The sequence below is a fragment of the Dunckerocampus dactyliophorus genome, chromosome 13 (genome assembly GCF_027744805.1).
Source record: "Dunckerocampus dactyliophorus isolate RoL2022-P2 chromosome 13, RoL_Ddac_1.1, whole genome shotgun sequence".
Classification (NCBI taxonomy): domain Eukaryota; kingdom Metazoa; phylum Chordata; class Actinopteri; order Syngnathiformes; family Syngnathidae; genus Dunckerocampus; species Dunckerocampus dactyliophorus.
Genome location: NC_072831.1, coordinates 8,960,348 through 8,975,783, shown reverse-complemented (window position 1 = coordinate 8,975,783; position 15,436 = coordinate 8,960,348). Strand labels below are relative to the sequence as shown.

The window sequence follows — 15,436 nt, the reverse complement described above, 5'->3', positions numbered from 1 at the left end:
GTCACCTCCGAAGGAAGGAAGGACACAGATTAATGAGAAATAGGAAAGCGAATAAAATGCATCCGTCAGACATTTAGACCAAGTCGTTCCCATGTCTTATTCTATGCTTGATGATGAAAGTGAACGTAGACTAATGGACAAGTGGACTTCAACGTGAAGATGACTCAGGTCCACTTGAGTCAAAAGACCAGCTGGTCCGCCATCTTGACTCCTAATGACCTCATTAACATGTCAGCTGCAGAAGGATGCAAATGAGGAGGGAAGAAGGGATCATGATAGGATGGATCATCTCTTGATGACTTTGTCTTAAGAGCCAGATTTAGCCTAAAAGCTGCTTGACGTTCCTCTCGTTTCAAAACAATTTTCCATGAGTAAGTCACGCAAATAGAACTCCTCGGTTCCAGGGTCAAACAATGACCATCATAAAAGCAAAAGTCACATTTTACAAGTGGAAAAAGAAGTGAATGTTGTGGTGACTTCCAGGTTCTGCAGCTCAACTCGGACATCCTCCCTCAGTACAAGCAGGAAGCTCCCAAGACTCCACCGCACATCATCCTACACTACTGCACCTTCAAGACCACGTGGGACTGGGTCATCCTCATCCTCACTTTCTACACGGCCATCATGGTGCCCTACAACGTGTCCTTCAAGACCAAGCAGAACAACATTGTGTGGCTGGTGCTGGACAGCGTGGTGGACGTCATCTTCCTGGTGGACATCGTCCTCAACTTCCACACCACCTTCGTGGGACCCGGCGGCGAGGTCATCTCCGACCCCAAGCTGATCCGCATGAACTACTTGAAGACCTGGTTTGTCATCGACCTGCTGTCCTGCCTGCCCTATGACATCATCAACGCCTTCGAGAACGTCGACGAGGTACGTCTGCATATGTGTGTGTGTGTGTGTGTGTGTGTGTTTGTGTGTGTGTGTGTGTGTGTGTGTGTGTGTCGGTGCACATGCAGGCCAGTGATAAGATGACACTGCAGCCTACATGCACATGACACACTTGAAGGTTTTGCTTTCTGTTATAAGCATACAGTATTTATATACAATGTAGTACAGGGGTGGACAAACTGCAGCCCGTGAGCCACATCAGGCCCACCAAGCGTCTTAATCCGGCCCACCGGACATTTCCAAATTCCTTTTTTAAACCTTTAACATGGGAACTGTAGCTGGCAACATGACGTGCAGTGCTATTGTGGCACGTTTGAGTCGCCAAAATAGTCACGTGCAATCTGTAGCTTGTAGAAAAAAGCCATCCAAACAACACAACACATCAACACACGTGACACACAAAGTAACCTACCTACTGCACCACGCGGGCATACAAACAAATATCTACACACAATACCCATGCCCAAAAAACACCCATAAATTCCCACCGCAAGGCATGCTGGGTAGCTTGTGGTTCTCTCCCAACATTTTGCCGTGTTTGTTGCATTTTTGCTAGATTGCAAAGTGCGTTGAGGAGGTCGTCAGAGAAGTAAACAAGGAGGAGTTAGCATAAACTTGTAATCCAATGTTTTATTGTTCATACGGTAGTTCATAGTGTTGTTACAGCTGGACTACCCAGCATGCCTTGCGGACATTTAGAAAAAACAGTTTTAAGTTTTGTGCTTTGTTTAGCGCTTAGTTGTTGATTGATGTGATGCGTTAACTTGCTGTGGATGCGTTGTGTTTTTGTTTTGTTGCACCGTGAGCTGCCACCTACAGTATGTATAGACGGCCCCTCTGCCAAATTATTTAACCCAATGTGGCCCGCGAGTCAAAAAGTTTGCCCACCCCTTGTGTAGTACAATGTGTGTCAGAAAAGGTCCACGACTGGTGTCACAAAAGTTTTTTGCATGAGTATCTGTGGATGGGGGTTCGAGCCCTAGCCAGGGTGCAGGGCTGAACTGTGTTACATTGGGAGCAGGCCACGAGTTGTTCTGCCACAATTCTTGCCTCTTCTCGTGCAATAAACCAACCAACGCCGAAGGACCTCTTGGTAGACATGCTGGTTGATCATCTGGCCATGTGGCAAGAACTCACAATGGACGATGCCACTCACATCCAAGAATGCCATCAACATTACTTTGACTTTTGACTTTGTCTGTTTTGTTTTCTTCGGCCTTGGCAAAGTCGGATTTTGCCACTGGAGACTCTGGCGTTTGATCTCCAGGTTGCACTCGAAGATCCATGACTCATTACCGGTGATGACTCTCCTAAGCAAGTCTGGTTCAGTTTCAAGACGCTCGAGGTTATCCTAGCTCACTTGCATGTGTCGATCCGATGCAGTTTGGGCACCATCGTTGTGCACGCCCAAATCTTTTGTGATAATCTTCCACACGTTGTACGGCTTCATGCGCAGCGCATTTGCGATCAGTCGAACAGTCAACCAATGATCGCCACACATCATCTGCCTGACGTGCTCAACATTGGCCGCGGTCGTGCTTGCTGAAGGCCTTCCGCCCCTTAGCTCATCTTTGCGTACCTCCTTATGCACCCTCAAAAACACTGAGCATGACATGGTGTCATTTTCCTACACTTGTAGCAGCAATCCCAATGATTCTGACGGCGTTTTCTCCAACTGGAGCAGAAGCATCACCTCTGTGCTCACTGCTTGATGACCTGAAGCAGAGGGTACTCAGGGCAATACTTTGTCTGAACCGCTACACACACTTCTACTTCCTGTTTACATTACCCCTGCTGCCTGTTTAGGCTCCAGTGTGTAACAGTTGGGCAAGAATGAATTGCTGAAATTCCACGATGCCTCCGAGTGACACACAACATAACATTGTCCGTCAGACATTAAAGCCTTTTGCTTTGACACATTTTAGCTGCAAGAAATAATAAATAATGAACACTACGGATGTAATGGTACATGTAGTTGTACAGTAATGGGATTTTTTTGCTCTTGGACCTTCAGTAAAGTTGGAATATTATGTGAAAAAAGTTGTAATTTGACATGAAAAAGTCATAATTGTATTGGAACATATTGCAATACTGTAAGAACAAAGTCAGAATATGAGAAAAAAGTTAAACGTTTACAAGCCTTAATGTGAGGAAAACATAAATTAGCAAGAAATACGCTCAAATTTTATGGGACAAAAGATTTTTTGAGACAATACTGCAATTTTACGTGGGAAAAAAAGTCAGAATATTATGAAAAAAAATCTGAATTTTACAAGAAATTCTTGCAGTTGTCATTTCACAGGAAAAACGTGACGATGAACGCGGTGATCGATATGAGAAAAGACAGAATTTTACTAGAAAAGAAGCTGCATCTGTAGAGGACGATCGTAATATTATGTGCAGATTTTATTTACTGGAAAATTACCTGTTAGCAGTTTTTACGTTTCATGTTACAAATCATGAAAGCTGTTCACACAAAAGCTAAGCAGTTTTATGTTTTACATACCAAACCGTGATGATGGCGTTCCGTTACACCAGGGGTAGGGAACCTATGGCTCGGGAGCCAGATGTGGCTCTTTTGATGCCTGCATCTGGCTCTCAAACATGTCTTAACACGATAAAAATGTATTTTTGGTTTTTTGTTCGCTGACGTACATTACAGAAATCACAGTGTTAAAAATAACACTCAAAATATAAAACTTTGTTATGCATTTTAGTCCATCAATCCATTTTCTACCACAATGCGGGTGGCCAGAGCCAGTGCCAGCTGTCCTTCCAATATTTTCCGGGTCAAACACCAAAATTCGATTATCACTGGATAATGCGGTAGCCTATTCGCGGTAGCCTATTCGCATGAACTTCCCTTCCTTAAATCAAATAGTCAGATCGCTAATTCTGGAAAAAGAAAAAGATACGGAGTACGGTGCAAAAGCACGCAGCACCAGAAGTCGCATTAATGGTAAAAAGTAATTTATTTATTATTGGATAGCTTCAGTGTAACAATGTTAATAAAAAGAATAACTTTAGAGGTCCTCCTTAAAAATGCCCACATTTACTTGTATTCAATGTTAAAAAATATTATATGGCTCTCAAGGAAATCCATTTTAAAATATGTGGCTTTTATGGCTCTCTTAGCCAAAAAGGTTCCCGACCCCTGCGTTACACCATCATCAATATTCAAACCCAGAAGAGACAGTGGAAAGTGGTGTGAAAACTTAAAAGTTTGGATGAACTTGTCATGTTAACTGTTGTTGCTATGGTTACCTCACTTTGAGGTGAGAGAGAGGTGCTGTGTTTTCCTACATTGTGTGCCGCACTTGAAGGCATTGCCGCTCTCCTGGGGGAGAAGCAGCAAACAATGGAGGTTGATAAAAGTGTGCCAAGAAGACGCAAAGTTCGTCCGTGCGATCCACGCTCTCACAGGTGCTCCACCCTGGCCCTTGTTAGCTTGTCAGGTAAACCCTGCCAGCAGGTGTGCAGAGCTTCACCACCTTGCTGATATGATGTAGGAGGATGTGGAGGTGAAGAAGAAAAAAATTCTAAACTGGTCTGCTGTATTTTTAGCCTTTTTATTTTATTTTTTTGCCATTTTCCCAACACCGTGTGTGTGTGTGTGTGTGTGTGTGTGTGTGTGTGTGTGTGTATGTGTATGCAGACATGCACAGAAACACATTTGGACTGGGAGGTGGTGTGACGCTTGTTACTGTATTCCTCTGACATTTTAGAAATAGTGTTAGTCTTTTTGTTGTTTTTTTTTTTTTTTACACTGTGCATAACAACCTACACACAACATTGTGCAAATCTCAGCAGCAAAGTGCACACCACACTCCAGTGAGGTGGTTGGCTGCAAAACAATGCCAAGGTGATGTAACGTTCCCCCCAGGATTTGGCCAACGCTCCCTCAGACTGCAACTGTGTGTCATTGTGTGTGTGTGTGTGTGTGTGTGTGTGTGTGTGTGTGTGTGTGTGTGTGTGTGTGTGTGTGTGTGTGTGTGTGTGTGTGTGTGTGTGTATCTCCCCCCACCACCTCTCCTTGGGTCCGCTCCTGCCACACAAGGACCAGTGTTCCAAAGGGAGCTGATATTGTGCTTGTTGAGGCTCTGTGGATGTCGTAATAGTCCAGACTGTGAGTGGTTTCATCGTCCTGACCCGTCATGATGTCACTAGTAGGTACCATCCTGACCCGTCATGATGTCACTAGTAGGTACCATCCTGACCCGTCATGATGTCACTAGTGAGTACAAGGTACTGCTGGAATGATGGCGTCTTGAAACCCGTGCCATTCCACAAATGGGAAGCTTCGCGTAACTGGTTGTGGTTTCAGTTTGTTTTAGATTTCACTGCAGGGGTGTCCAAAGTGCAGCCCGAGGGCCATTTTCGTCCTGCAGCTGTTTTTTTTAGTGACCTTACGCATGTTGTAAAAATAAAATGAATTGCTTATTAATGAGATATATTATTAGACATTACACAGATTTATTTTGTCAGCTAAAACACAAAGCTAAGATGTGGAAGTTTTGTTGCTATAGCTCTGCATATACAGTCTAGCCTCATTTTTTCTTAGTAATCTGTTCCATAAAGTCAGACAAAACCGAAATGTACAAAAACCAAAGCAGTTTTTCCCATAAGAAATAATGCAAATCCAATGAATCTGGTCCAGACACTCAAAAATATGAATACAAAATACATTTTATAGAGAATAATTGTAGTTTTACATGCAGGAAACAATGCGAAATGACATAAATGACTAATAAAATGGATGGAATAACATTTAACATCACGTTTATGTTCAGCGAAGACTTACTTGAGTTCTTCTTTCTTCTTTCGCCAGGGTGGGACTTATTGTTGTGACTCCCCGTAAATCTTGGTGAGATCGGCCACGTGTACACTACCTTCATACTTTGCCATGAGTTCCTTCTTGAATACAATAGTGTTACTCACTGTATTTATCAAATTGCTGGCACTCGTGACTTTCTTTGGCCCCATGGTGGGGTATTTTGCAGTCACACTCAATAAAAAAAGCACCAAGACTGTGTCACCAACACATAGGGTGCTTTGTTTGGGCACTTGATTCTGCGGCATGTTACACAGGCAAACCAACTACAGTCAAACCTGTCTATAGTGGCCACTGAAGGGAAACTACAAAAGTGGCCGCTATAGACAGGTTGACGGCCATTTTGAATTTGTGCGCACACATATTAACATGTATTCACAAAAAGACTGGAGCAAAACCAAGAGACATAGGGGAAAACGCTCTGTTGACACATAAACAGGTAGATAAATCTAGGTAACAGCTCCGGTGAGGAAACTAGTAATATCAATAACAACAATGAACCAGCGCCGCACATTCGACGGTGCTGGCCTTTTTATCCGCCACAAATGTTAATTGACCGCAGCTGCGTGGCCACCAGCCATGAAGCGGCTGCCTCTTCCTCCCCGGAGAAGGCACAGCCCGCCAAATAAGAGCGCAGGACAGGGGACGCTCGCTCCTGTCTTGCAGAACGTCACAAATTTCCATCTTTGATTTTTTTTTTTAAACACGATTTTAAAAGCAAGAAATAAAAATTTTAGTGAACGAGCCCAAGGATATATGTACAGGATACGCCTGAAGCAGTCATGAATGGGTGTGTGCGTGAACAATTGAGTGCGGAGGAGGTGCGAAAATCGTCGTAAACTAACAATACCATCGCTCCTTTCTTATTGAATGGGCTTCTAATCTCTAATTAGTCGGCCATTAAGTGATATTTTAGATGTTTTATTCAGGTGTTTTGGCTATTTTAGAATCTATTCACGGCATTGCAAAGTGGGAAGATTACCGTTTTGGCCGTCATTGAATCTTTTCAGGGCGGCATTTCAAAGTAAGAAGACGGCTTATTTATGTCGAACTAGGACTCAGTAATTAAAGTCTACACACGACGGCTTCATTGCTTAAAAAACGAAACTTTTTCGTGCATGACGCTTCGGCATTTTGGCCGCTATTGACCAAGGGCTACAAAATGGGTGGCCGCTGGCCGCGTTAGACAGGTGACCGCTATACACAGGGTCTACAACACGTAAATTTTCTGCGGGGGATTTTTCAGTGGCTGCTATAGGCAGGTGGACATTATATACAGGTGGCCGCTAAGACAGGTTTGACTGTAGTTTGCTACGCGCATGTTTGGCTGTGTGAAAACCGAGATGGTGTACGAAATTTCAACAGAAATTTTTGTCGAAGTCTGAGGTTTGACTGTATTGACATACATTGGATTGCTTTTCGCACCTTTAAGGCTCAGAATGTATCAAAGTGACCCCATTCTTAAATTTTTATGTACGCGACCATTACTACAAAAAGCTTGGACACCTCCGATAGATGATGAGCCTGGCCCTGAACGTGACCCCATGACAGTGGGACAGGCAAGGTCCAGTTCTTTCATATCGCCAGCAAGGTAAATGCCCGAGCTGTCAAATTGAAGTCTACCGTGACTTTTAAGGCGTGAGGAAGTGAGGTTTAAAACATACTCTCACAGACACAGGCACAACATCAAATTAAAAGCATAAAATGAATCCAGAGTCACCATAGGTACGAGTCTGGAGTTTGTTTTTCAGAGAGATTTTAACATAACATCATTGTATGGCTAGCAGTGTGCTAGGATTAATTAACTTGAGGTTGTGCACTGAACAAATATGCACATTAGCACCCAGAACAGACATACTGTGGTGTGAAAAAGTGTTTGCCCCCTTCCTGATTTCTTATTTTTTTTGCATATTGGTCACACTTAAATGTTTCAGATCATCAAATTGAAATATTAGTCAATGACAACATAACTGAACACAAAATGCAGTTTTTAAATGAAACTTTTTATTATTAAGGGAGAAAAAAATCCAAACCTAAATGGCCCTGTGTGAAAAAGTGATTGCCCCCTAAACCTAATAAGTGGTTGGGCCACCCTTAGCAGCAACAACTGCAATCAAGCATTTGTGATAACTTGCAATGAGTCTCTTACAGCGCTGTGGAGGAATTTTGGCCCACTCATCTTTGCAAAATTGTTGTAATTCAGCCACATTGGAGGGTTTTCCAGCATGAAGCGCATTTTTAAGGTCATGCCACAGCATCTCAATAGGATTCACTTCAGGACTTTGACTCGGCCACTCCAAAGTCTTTTGTTTTTCTTCAGCCATTCAGAGGTGAACTTGCTGGTGTGTTCTGTATCATTGTCCTGCTTCAGAACCCAAGTTGGTTTCAGATTGAGGTCACGAACAGATGTCCGGACATTCTCCTTCAGGATTTTTTGGTAGACAGCAGAATTTGTGGTTCCATTTATCACAGCAAGTCTTCCAGGTCCTGAAGCAGCAAAACAACCCCAGACCATCACACTACCACCACCATATTTAACTGTTGGTATGATGTTGTTTTTCTGAAATGCGGGATTACTTTTACGCCAGATGTAATGGGACACACACTTTCCAAAAAGTTCAGCAGTGGTTTTGGTTCTGGAGTCATGAACACTGACATTAACTGGAAGTTCTTTGGATGTTGTTGTGGGGTCTTTTGTGACCTCTTGGATGATAAACCACACTTACGTTATCTTTTAACGGGCTGGTGGGGGGTTGCAATCACTTTTTCACACAGGGCCATGTAGGTTTGGATTATTATTTTTTTGTACTTAATGAATTAATTACATGATAAATGAAAATGACCTTGATAATTTTGCCCTCCTCTATGGCCAGGTGCATGCGTGTCTGTTTTCCTTTTCTCTCACCTCCAAACAGGCAGGAAGAAGGTTCACCTTGTGCTCGTTTTCAGCCCCTGGGCACGCTTGCTTCATGAAGCAAAGGCTTGAATGAAGTGAACCCTCTTGTCAGTCATACAGTCTCTTTGTCTCTGTGAGGGGTGGCGGGGCCGCTAGCATACACAGCAGAAAAGTGTTGCAATGCAAGGTAACAGGGGTAAGCCCATCAAAAGGATACGGGCGAGCCAGCATGCCACATTTGTCAGAAAGTAATGGCAACAAAAAAAGCAACCCAATGAACGTCCCCACCGGAAACATTTTTCTAAATAGTGCATAGTAATCGCAAGCATAATAATAATATGCAGTGTTTAACGTTGCTTAGCATAATAATAATAACACTTGCTGCTAGGTTTAAGGGTAGTGCATTATAAAGCTTGTAAAGAGTGGACATTTTCAAAAACTCCCAACTCTGTTTCTGTGTGGACAAGTAAAACAGAACTTTTTGGTTTGTGTCATAACAAATGTGCGACATTATCTCATGTTTTTAAACTTTATTTAACAACAGTACATGAAGTTGTTGACTGGTTGGTTGGTTTTATTTTGTGCAGCAGTAGACGTACGTACGTACGTGCGTCGTATACACGCACAGGCAGATTCCTGGGCGCCAAGTAAGGTGGGCTGATTTTAAAGTACATGTAATAATCACTATTCTCACTATTCTGATACTATTCTATAATGCGTGACCAGGTCAGTTGTGGTATGAGCACATGAGATGTGTTAAGAAGCAGAGTTACAATGACCAACTGAGACACAACACTTGTCTTTTTCTATGGCTGCTTGAAGGATCAGAACATTTCTGGGTCCAGACTGCATCCAGTGGAGGAGGTGTGTATATGTGTGTGCTTGCGTGTTGAAGCGTGAAGCAGCAGAGAGGAGCTAAAATGCGATGCGGCCCTTTAAGACTTGACTTTCATGTGGGTCCATGGAGTCATGTCGGTACCAGCGAGGTGTTCTTGAATCGGATCAATTAGTGCTCGCTGAGGAGGAGGAGGAGGATGAAGGAGGATGTGCACTTCCTCGTTTTAATGGCATGACATCCATCTTTACAATGTTCCCTCTCCCATGGTGAGGGTTCTGTTGGCTAAATGTTTAGCTCGCGTGTCATCTCCTGCTGTTGTGCTAATCTAAATGCCTAAATGGGTTTCTTGGAGCGTAAGCCCGCCTCGGGGTTCTGGCTCTCGTTTCTTTTGTTCTCTTTCTGCGAGTAAGTTTTATTTCCGTCCAAGCGTGTTCCTGCCTCCTTGTGGACCTTTTCAGGCCCTTGCTGACAAAAGAGGCTGTTTGTGCGACCTTTCGTGCACGCTGACTTGAAAAATCTCATGTTGACGCTCCAGGCCCGTCGAGGCGCTCTCAGAGGCACTTGTTGTGACATCTTTGTGACGTCTTGAAAATGCTGAATGCTGATGTGGAAAGTGTCTCTTTTCTCCCGATGCTGAGGACCACACAGCAACTTTAAATCGATTGCAAGCTTGTTTGAAGTCTATCCTGTTTAGTGTTTAAAATGTTTTATTTGAACTTCATTAGGGGTGTAACGATTCGTTTTAATTCCAGATTCCATTCATATCACGATTCGTGGTTGCCGATACGATTCAAGAACGATATTGGTTCATTTAGAACGATATGATCCCAAAAGATTCAGTAACTTAAAATCAATTCAGTAACTTTTTAGCAAAGACTTCAACCAGTGTGACTGTGAAATAAATACCTGGTTATTGGAGAGTACAAGTGAACTTTTCTAGATTCTCATTGTTTTTTGTAAGGGAATCAGGTATAAATTATTAATAATGCTGACATACTTGAGAATAAATGATCAGTGGCTACAAAAAATGTGTTAAAATGCAAATACAAAATCAGGATGAACAGAAGTTGGTATAGCTTGCCATGATGAATAATCCATCCATCCATTTTCTATACCACTTCTCCTCATTAGGGTTGTGGGGTATGCTGGAGCCTATGCCAGCTGACTTCGGGCAACAGGCGGGGTACCAGTCGCAGGGCAGCCACGATGAATTATTTACTTTAAAAAGTGCAATCCAAACCTGCACTTTGCACCCAAAAGTGAGAGAAACTATGCAAATGAATGTGGTATCTTCAGTTAGGTGTTGAAAATTTCTCACCTTTAGGGGCCGATGGCAGCAGGGGCTTTTTTTGTGTTGATAATCCTACTGATCAGAGCAGCCATTTGAAAAGCAACTAGCAAGTAATGTGGCCTCCTTGTACCTTTTGCCGCTGAGAGGGTCGGGATGGGTCCTCCGTCTTGATGACGCGCTTAAAGCCTGTTTTATGCTTTCCGCGTCCGCGAGGTCCGGTGTGGACAAATAAAGTCACTTTCGCACCCGCGCTCCCTCGAGCAGAGACACTGAACAGCATACCGTGGTGACGTGGGTTTATGATAATAAGTTTTGATAATGATGAGACCAAACCGGGACAGCAAACAGATACTTTGCATGTGAAGTGATGGCAGATGGCATGCATATTCATCACTATTTTTCATTTTTTCCAGTGGAGGAAACGGGATTTCTCCTCCTTTCTCCAAGCAAGTGCGCGCCGTTTACGTAAGCGTATGTTTTGACCTGGACACGCCGTGCTGGATGATGTCACTAAGCGTCACTGCTACTATACTGTAAACTACCAGGCGTACAAAACGTCCTTATTTTGCATATTGTGCCCATAAATGTCACTTAAAAGGAGTCTCAAATAAAAGCAGATGTGTTCAATATGAATACGGAATGAAGTGAATTAACTGACCCAAAAAAGAAAGAGCGAATCAATTGTATTTCACAGGTCCACTACAACTCCCATGAACACCACATACGTCTTTATTGAGTCTTTATCATTAAAAGTGCTAAAAACACATATCCATATAAAGCCTGCCATGCTTAAATCCAATGCTTTATTTCCTAGTGTCGATTCAATTGATCGAAACGATATTAGATATAGGCCGTCCAGAATGAGAACCTAAACACACAGATCAATGTAGTTGAATCGTAGGAATACAAATCGATGCATCGATGTAGTGAATGAATCTTTACACCCCTGAATTTCATCCATCGTTCTGAGGGCATGAAGCATTATCATTTCAATTCAGCCAGTATTTTCCTATCAATTCACAAGTTTTGGACATTTGCAAGAAGATCAAAGGTCATAGACAGAAGAGCCATGATGTCAGCCACGAGGGAGCATAGTCGCATGGTGGTATGTCCTGGAACCACCAGTAAAATGGCGAGAAAAAAAACCCACGAGTAATTGATGCGTTTAAAAAAAAAAAATCTATTTTTCACACACGGCTCGCTCCCAAACTCTGTTGCTCGCTTGACGATGACGTTCCGCTCTGATTTCGCATCAACATTTGCAATAAATGTGATGTGATTATTAGATTACGTTCACTCTCCTCACTTGCAACTCAATCCAGGTTTAAGTCCTTAACATGCTTCACACACTTCTTAAACACATTTAAAGTATAAAATATGTACAGTAGGTACTCACCACTAATGAATGAATGAATGATAATGTAAGATGATCCATGAACAGATGGAATAAGATTTAGGGTGCAGCCTTCAGCCTGGTCATCAGGCTAGCGATAGAGGCTAGCAGGCTAGCGAAGGCGTCCAATGTCGCATTTACATAATTCACACTGCTTGCCTGTTGTAATTCCAGTAACACATTTATTATCATCTATTAACTTGTGTTCACCTTGCTGCATGTTTTGAGGCCGGCGTACCTGTGCTTCCATAGCCAAACAAACCTGCGTCTCACGGCAACTGTGGTGCATTCAAGGACTGCAGAACAAAGTGCAAAATCTCAACAAAAACATGATCAGTGAAGCATAAAGACATCAACATGTAAAAATTGACTTTTTTAACAATGATTCATGTATGCTATACATACTCACCACATACTATGCTTGTACCATCACATATTTATAAATTATTACCGATTAATAGTGAATGAGAAAACTGCCTATTTTTGCATATTTTTGGAGAAAAAAATTAAAAAGACTTGCAGGGCCGTGAAGGCTGATTCGCGAATATGAGCAGTTCAGCACCTCGGGCTTCAGTGTTTTTGTGTGGACTGGTAAAACGGAGATCATAAGAAATTTGTGACATGATCTCATGTTTTCAAACCTTATTTAACAAAGAACATGAACTTATTGACTTACAGGTTTTGGCTTCATTTCATGCAGCGGTAGACGTTTGTACGTGCGCCTTCTAACACACTAGGGTGTTTAAAAAACATACCTGATGTTTCCTGGGCTCCATGGAAGTATGTGCTGATCTTAAAGATAATGTACAAGTCATTGTACATTGATGACCAGATGCATTGTAATTAGGGCTGTCAAAACGCGTTAACGGTGGTAACAAATTAATAAATGTAATCAGTTGCGTTAAAATGTTTAGCTTAATTAAGCCACATCTCTGTTATGCACATTGTAGCGTCCCCTCAGTCACGCAGAGTCTGACACGCTTTATTCTGAACAGATCAACAGCAGTGCAACTCCAACACCATACACATACTGTATAATAGGCGTTATCATGCCTATAATATTACTAGGGATGTCCGATAATATCGACCCACCGATATTATCTGACCGATATTGGCATAAATATGTAAAATCAGTTAATATTGATATCAGATTTTTCCCTATAATGAAAACTGATAATAAAAAACTGTTGTATAAATAGGCCTATGGGCTCCCGTACTTGCAGTCATCGTGGCATCCCGCGGCGCAAATATGTGGAAATACTCTGTCACGTCTTGTGTTCTTCCTCGCAGTCGGAACTGGGCCTGACATGTTGAAACCACGGGCATGGGTGTGCCGCAGATAGCACCGACGTTAGCTAACTCTTTAGCTTGTAGCGGCGCCGGCTCACAGTCTCATTGTCTCTGTCAGTCGACATTTTAATGTAATCTAAAAATTACACTTTTATTGCAAATGTTGATCCAAAATTGGAAGAGAACATCAACATCAAGCTAGCAGGAGAGAGTCTTTGTGTCAAAAATAGACATTTTTATGGCTGTTTCAATTCCTCGCCGTTTTTTGCCATTCGCTGGTGGTCCAGTAACATAACCCCAAGAAAAAAAAGCAGGGATATATTTTGTTATTGTTTCAAATGAGAAAGTCCTCACAGCTCCAATGGCAATCATTGTTTATTGATTCGATCTTTGACGTCTTCCCCTCAGGGTATCAGCAGCCTGTTCAGCTCTCTGAAGGTGGTCCGTCTGTTGCGTCTGGGGCGGGTAGCTAGGAAACTGGACCACTACCTGGAGTATGGAGCTGCTGTTCTGGTTCTGCTGGTCTGTGTCTTTGGACTGGTGGCCCACTGGCTAGCCTGCATCTGGTAAACATGCAATTCTTGAAGTGTGTTAAACATTCAGAGACGATTCTTTCATGGTTCCCTTCTTGTGCCGACCAGGTACAGCATTGGCGACTACGAGGTCATTGACGAGGCTACCAACACCATCAAGATGGACAGCTGGCTGTACCAGCTGGCCATCAGCATTGGATCGCCCTACCGCTACAACGCCAGCGGTTCTGGCCAATGGGAAGGAGGTCCTGGAAAGGACTCTCTGTACATCACATCGCTCTACTTCACCATGACCAGTTTGACCACCATCGGCTTCGGCAACATCGCCCCCACCACGGATGGGGAGAAGATCTTCTCAGTGGCCATGATGATGGTGGGATGTAAGTACCGAGCGTGCTGACTCTTCTAACTGGAACCATTAAGAGGCTTGCACTTAGCAGCAGGTGGTCCTTTTCCAACTTAAAGGTCATTTTAGCCAATCAGAAGACTGAAGATTGCCGTTTCGGGAAAAGACAAAGTCTCTCCTTTATGTTACCTTTTCTGTCAGTCAAGTTTGAATGTAAATCGGATTAATGAAAAATGGTTGAGAATTTTACATGTGTGATTGCTGAGAAGCAACAATTCCATCCAAATGAACTATGAGCTAAAATGATCAGCTAAGTGAAGTCACTCACATTGTACACAGAACACATGAAGGACACATAAAAAGGTTAAATACAAGAATGAAATGAAAGCGTAATGAAAAGAGAACAACTCTTTCCTTTTATCCCCGTGGTTGTCTTGCAGGCCTTTTTACTTTCATAAACTTTCGTCCCAGGCTAGTCTGTAAGGATAACTTGCTCTTCTCCTCCTAGATCTCCTTATAACAGTGCACACAACCCATGACCCCCCTGTTGCATTCATTAGCATTCAATAATCTTTGTCTTTAAAGATGGCCGCGACGGGCGAGCGGTTGGTCAATAGGGGTGGGCATGTCTCCTCTCTCCGTGGTGATGGCTTTCCATTGCTTTGACTTAGGAGACATAATGAAGTGTAAAAAGTTAACTAATAAGCAATGAATGGATGCTAGCGGGGTTAGCTTAGTTTAGCATGCTAGTGCGGTTGTGTGTGTGCACGATGAAAGGAGCGTTTTACAATGCCCGATGACGACGTGCAGGTTCTGAGTGGGGAAAAAAAGACGAGAAGCACGTTTATTCTTGCACCCGACTCTTCTTACAGACATTCTCAATACGCACAGAACACACTTCGGGCCTTCAAAATAAGAGCACTGTTTGCCCCATGTCATCTAACTGTGGAAACAAAATAAGAGTGTCATGAAAAATATCTTACATATGCAGTCGGAATTGCATCGGTGACCACATCTTCCTTTATCACAAGCACGGGCATTGAAGTTTGTTTAAGATTTTGTAGCAATGTGTACAATTTGTGACAAGTTTATTTAATTATATGGGTGAAGGTTGGTAGCTTTTC

At 42.8% G+C, this 15,436-nt stretch overlaps 1 protein-coding gene across 1 annotated transcript in view; it reads left to right on the top strand.

The window, feature by feature from the left end:
• Positions 1-15,436, top strand: part of kcnh5b (potassium voltage-gated channel, subfamily H (eag-related), member 5b) — a 102,694-nt gene that overhangs the window by 18,517 nt on the left and 68,741 nt on the right. The window contains exons 7-9 of the mRNA XM_054796686.1: positions 484-876; positions 13,842-13,999; positions 14,075-14,346. Of these exons, the coding sequence (XP_054652661.1) occupies positions 484-876; positions 13,842-13,999; positions 14,075-14,346 (823 nt within the window). The remainder of the gene's footprint in view (positions 1-483; positions 877-13,841; positions 14,000-14,074; positions 14,347-15,436) is intronic.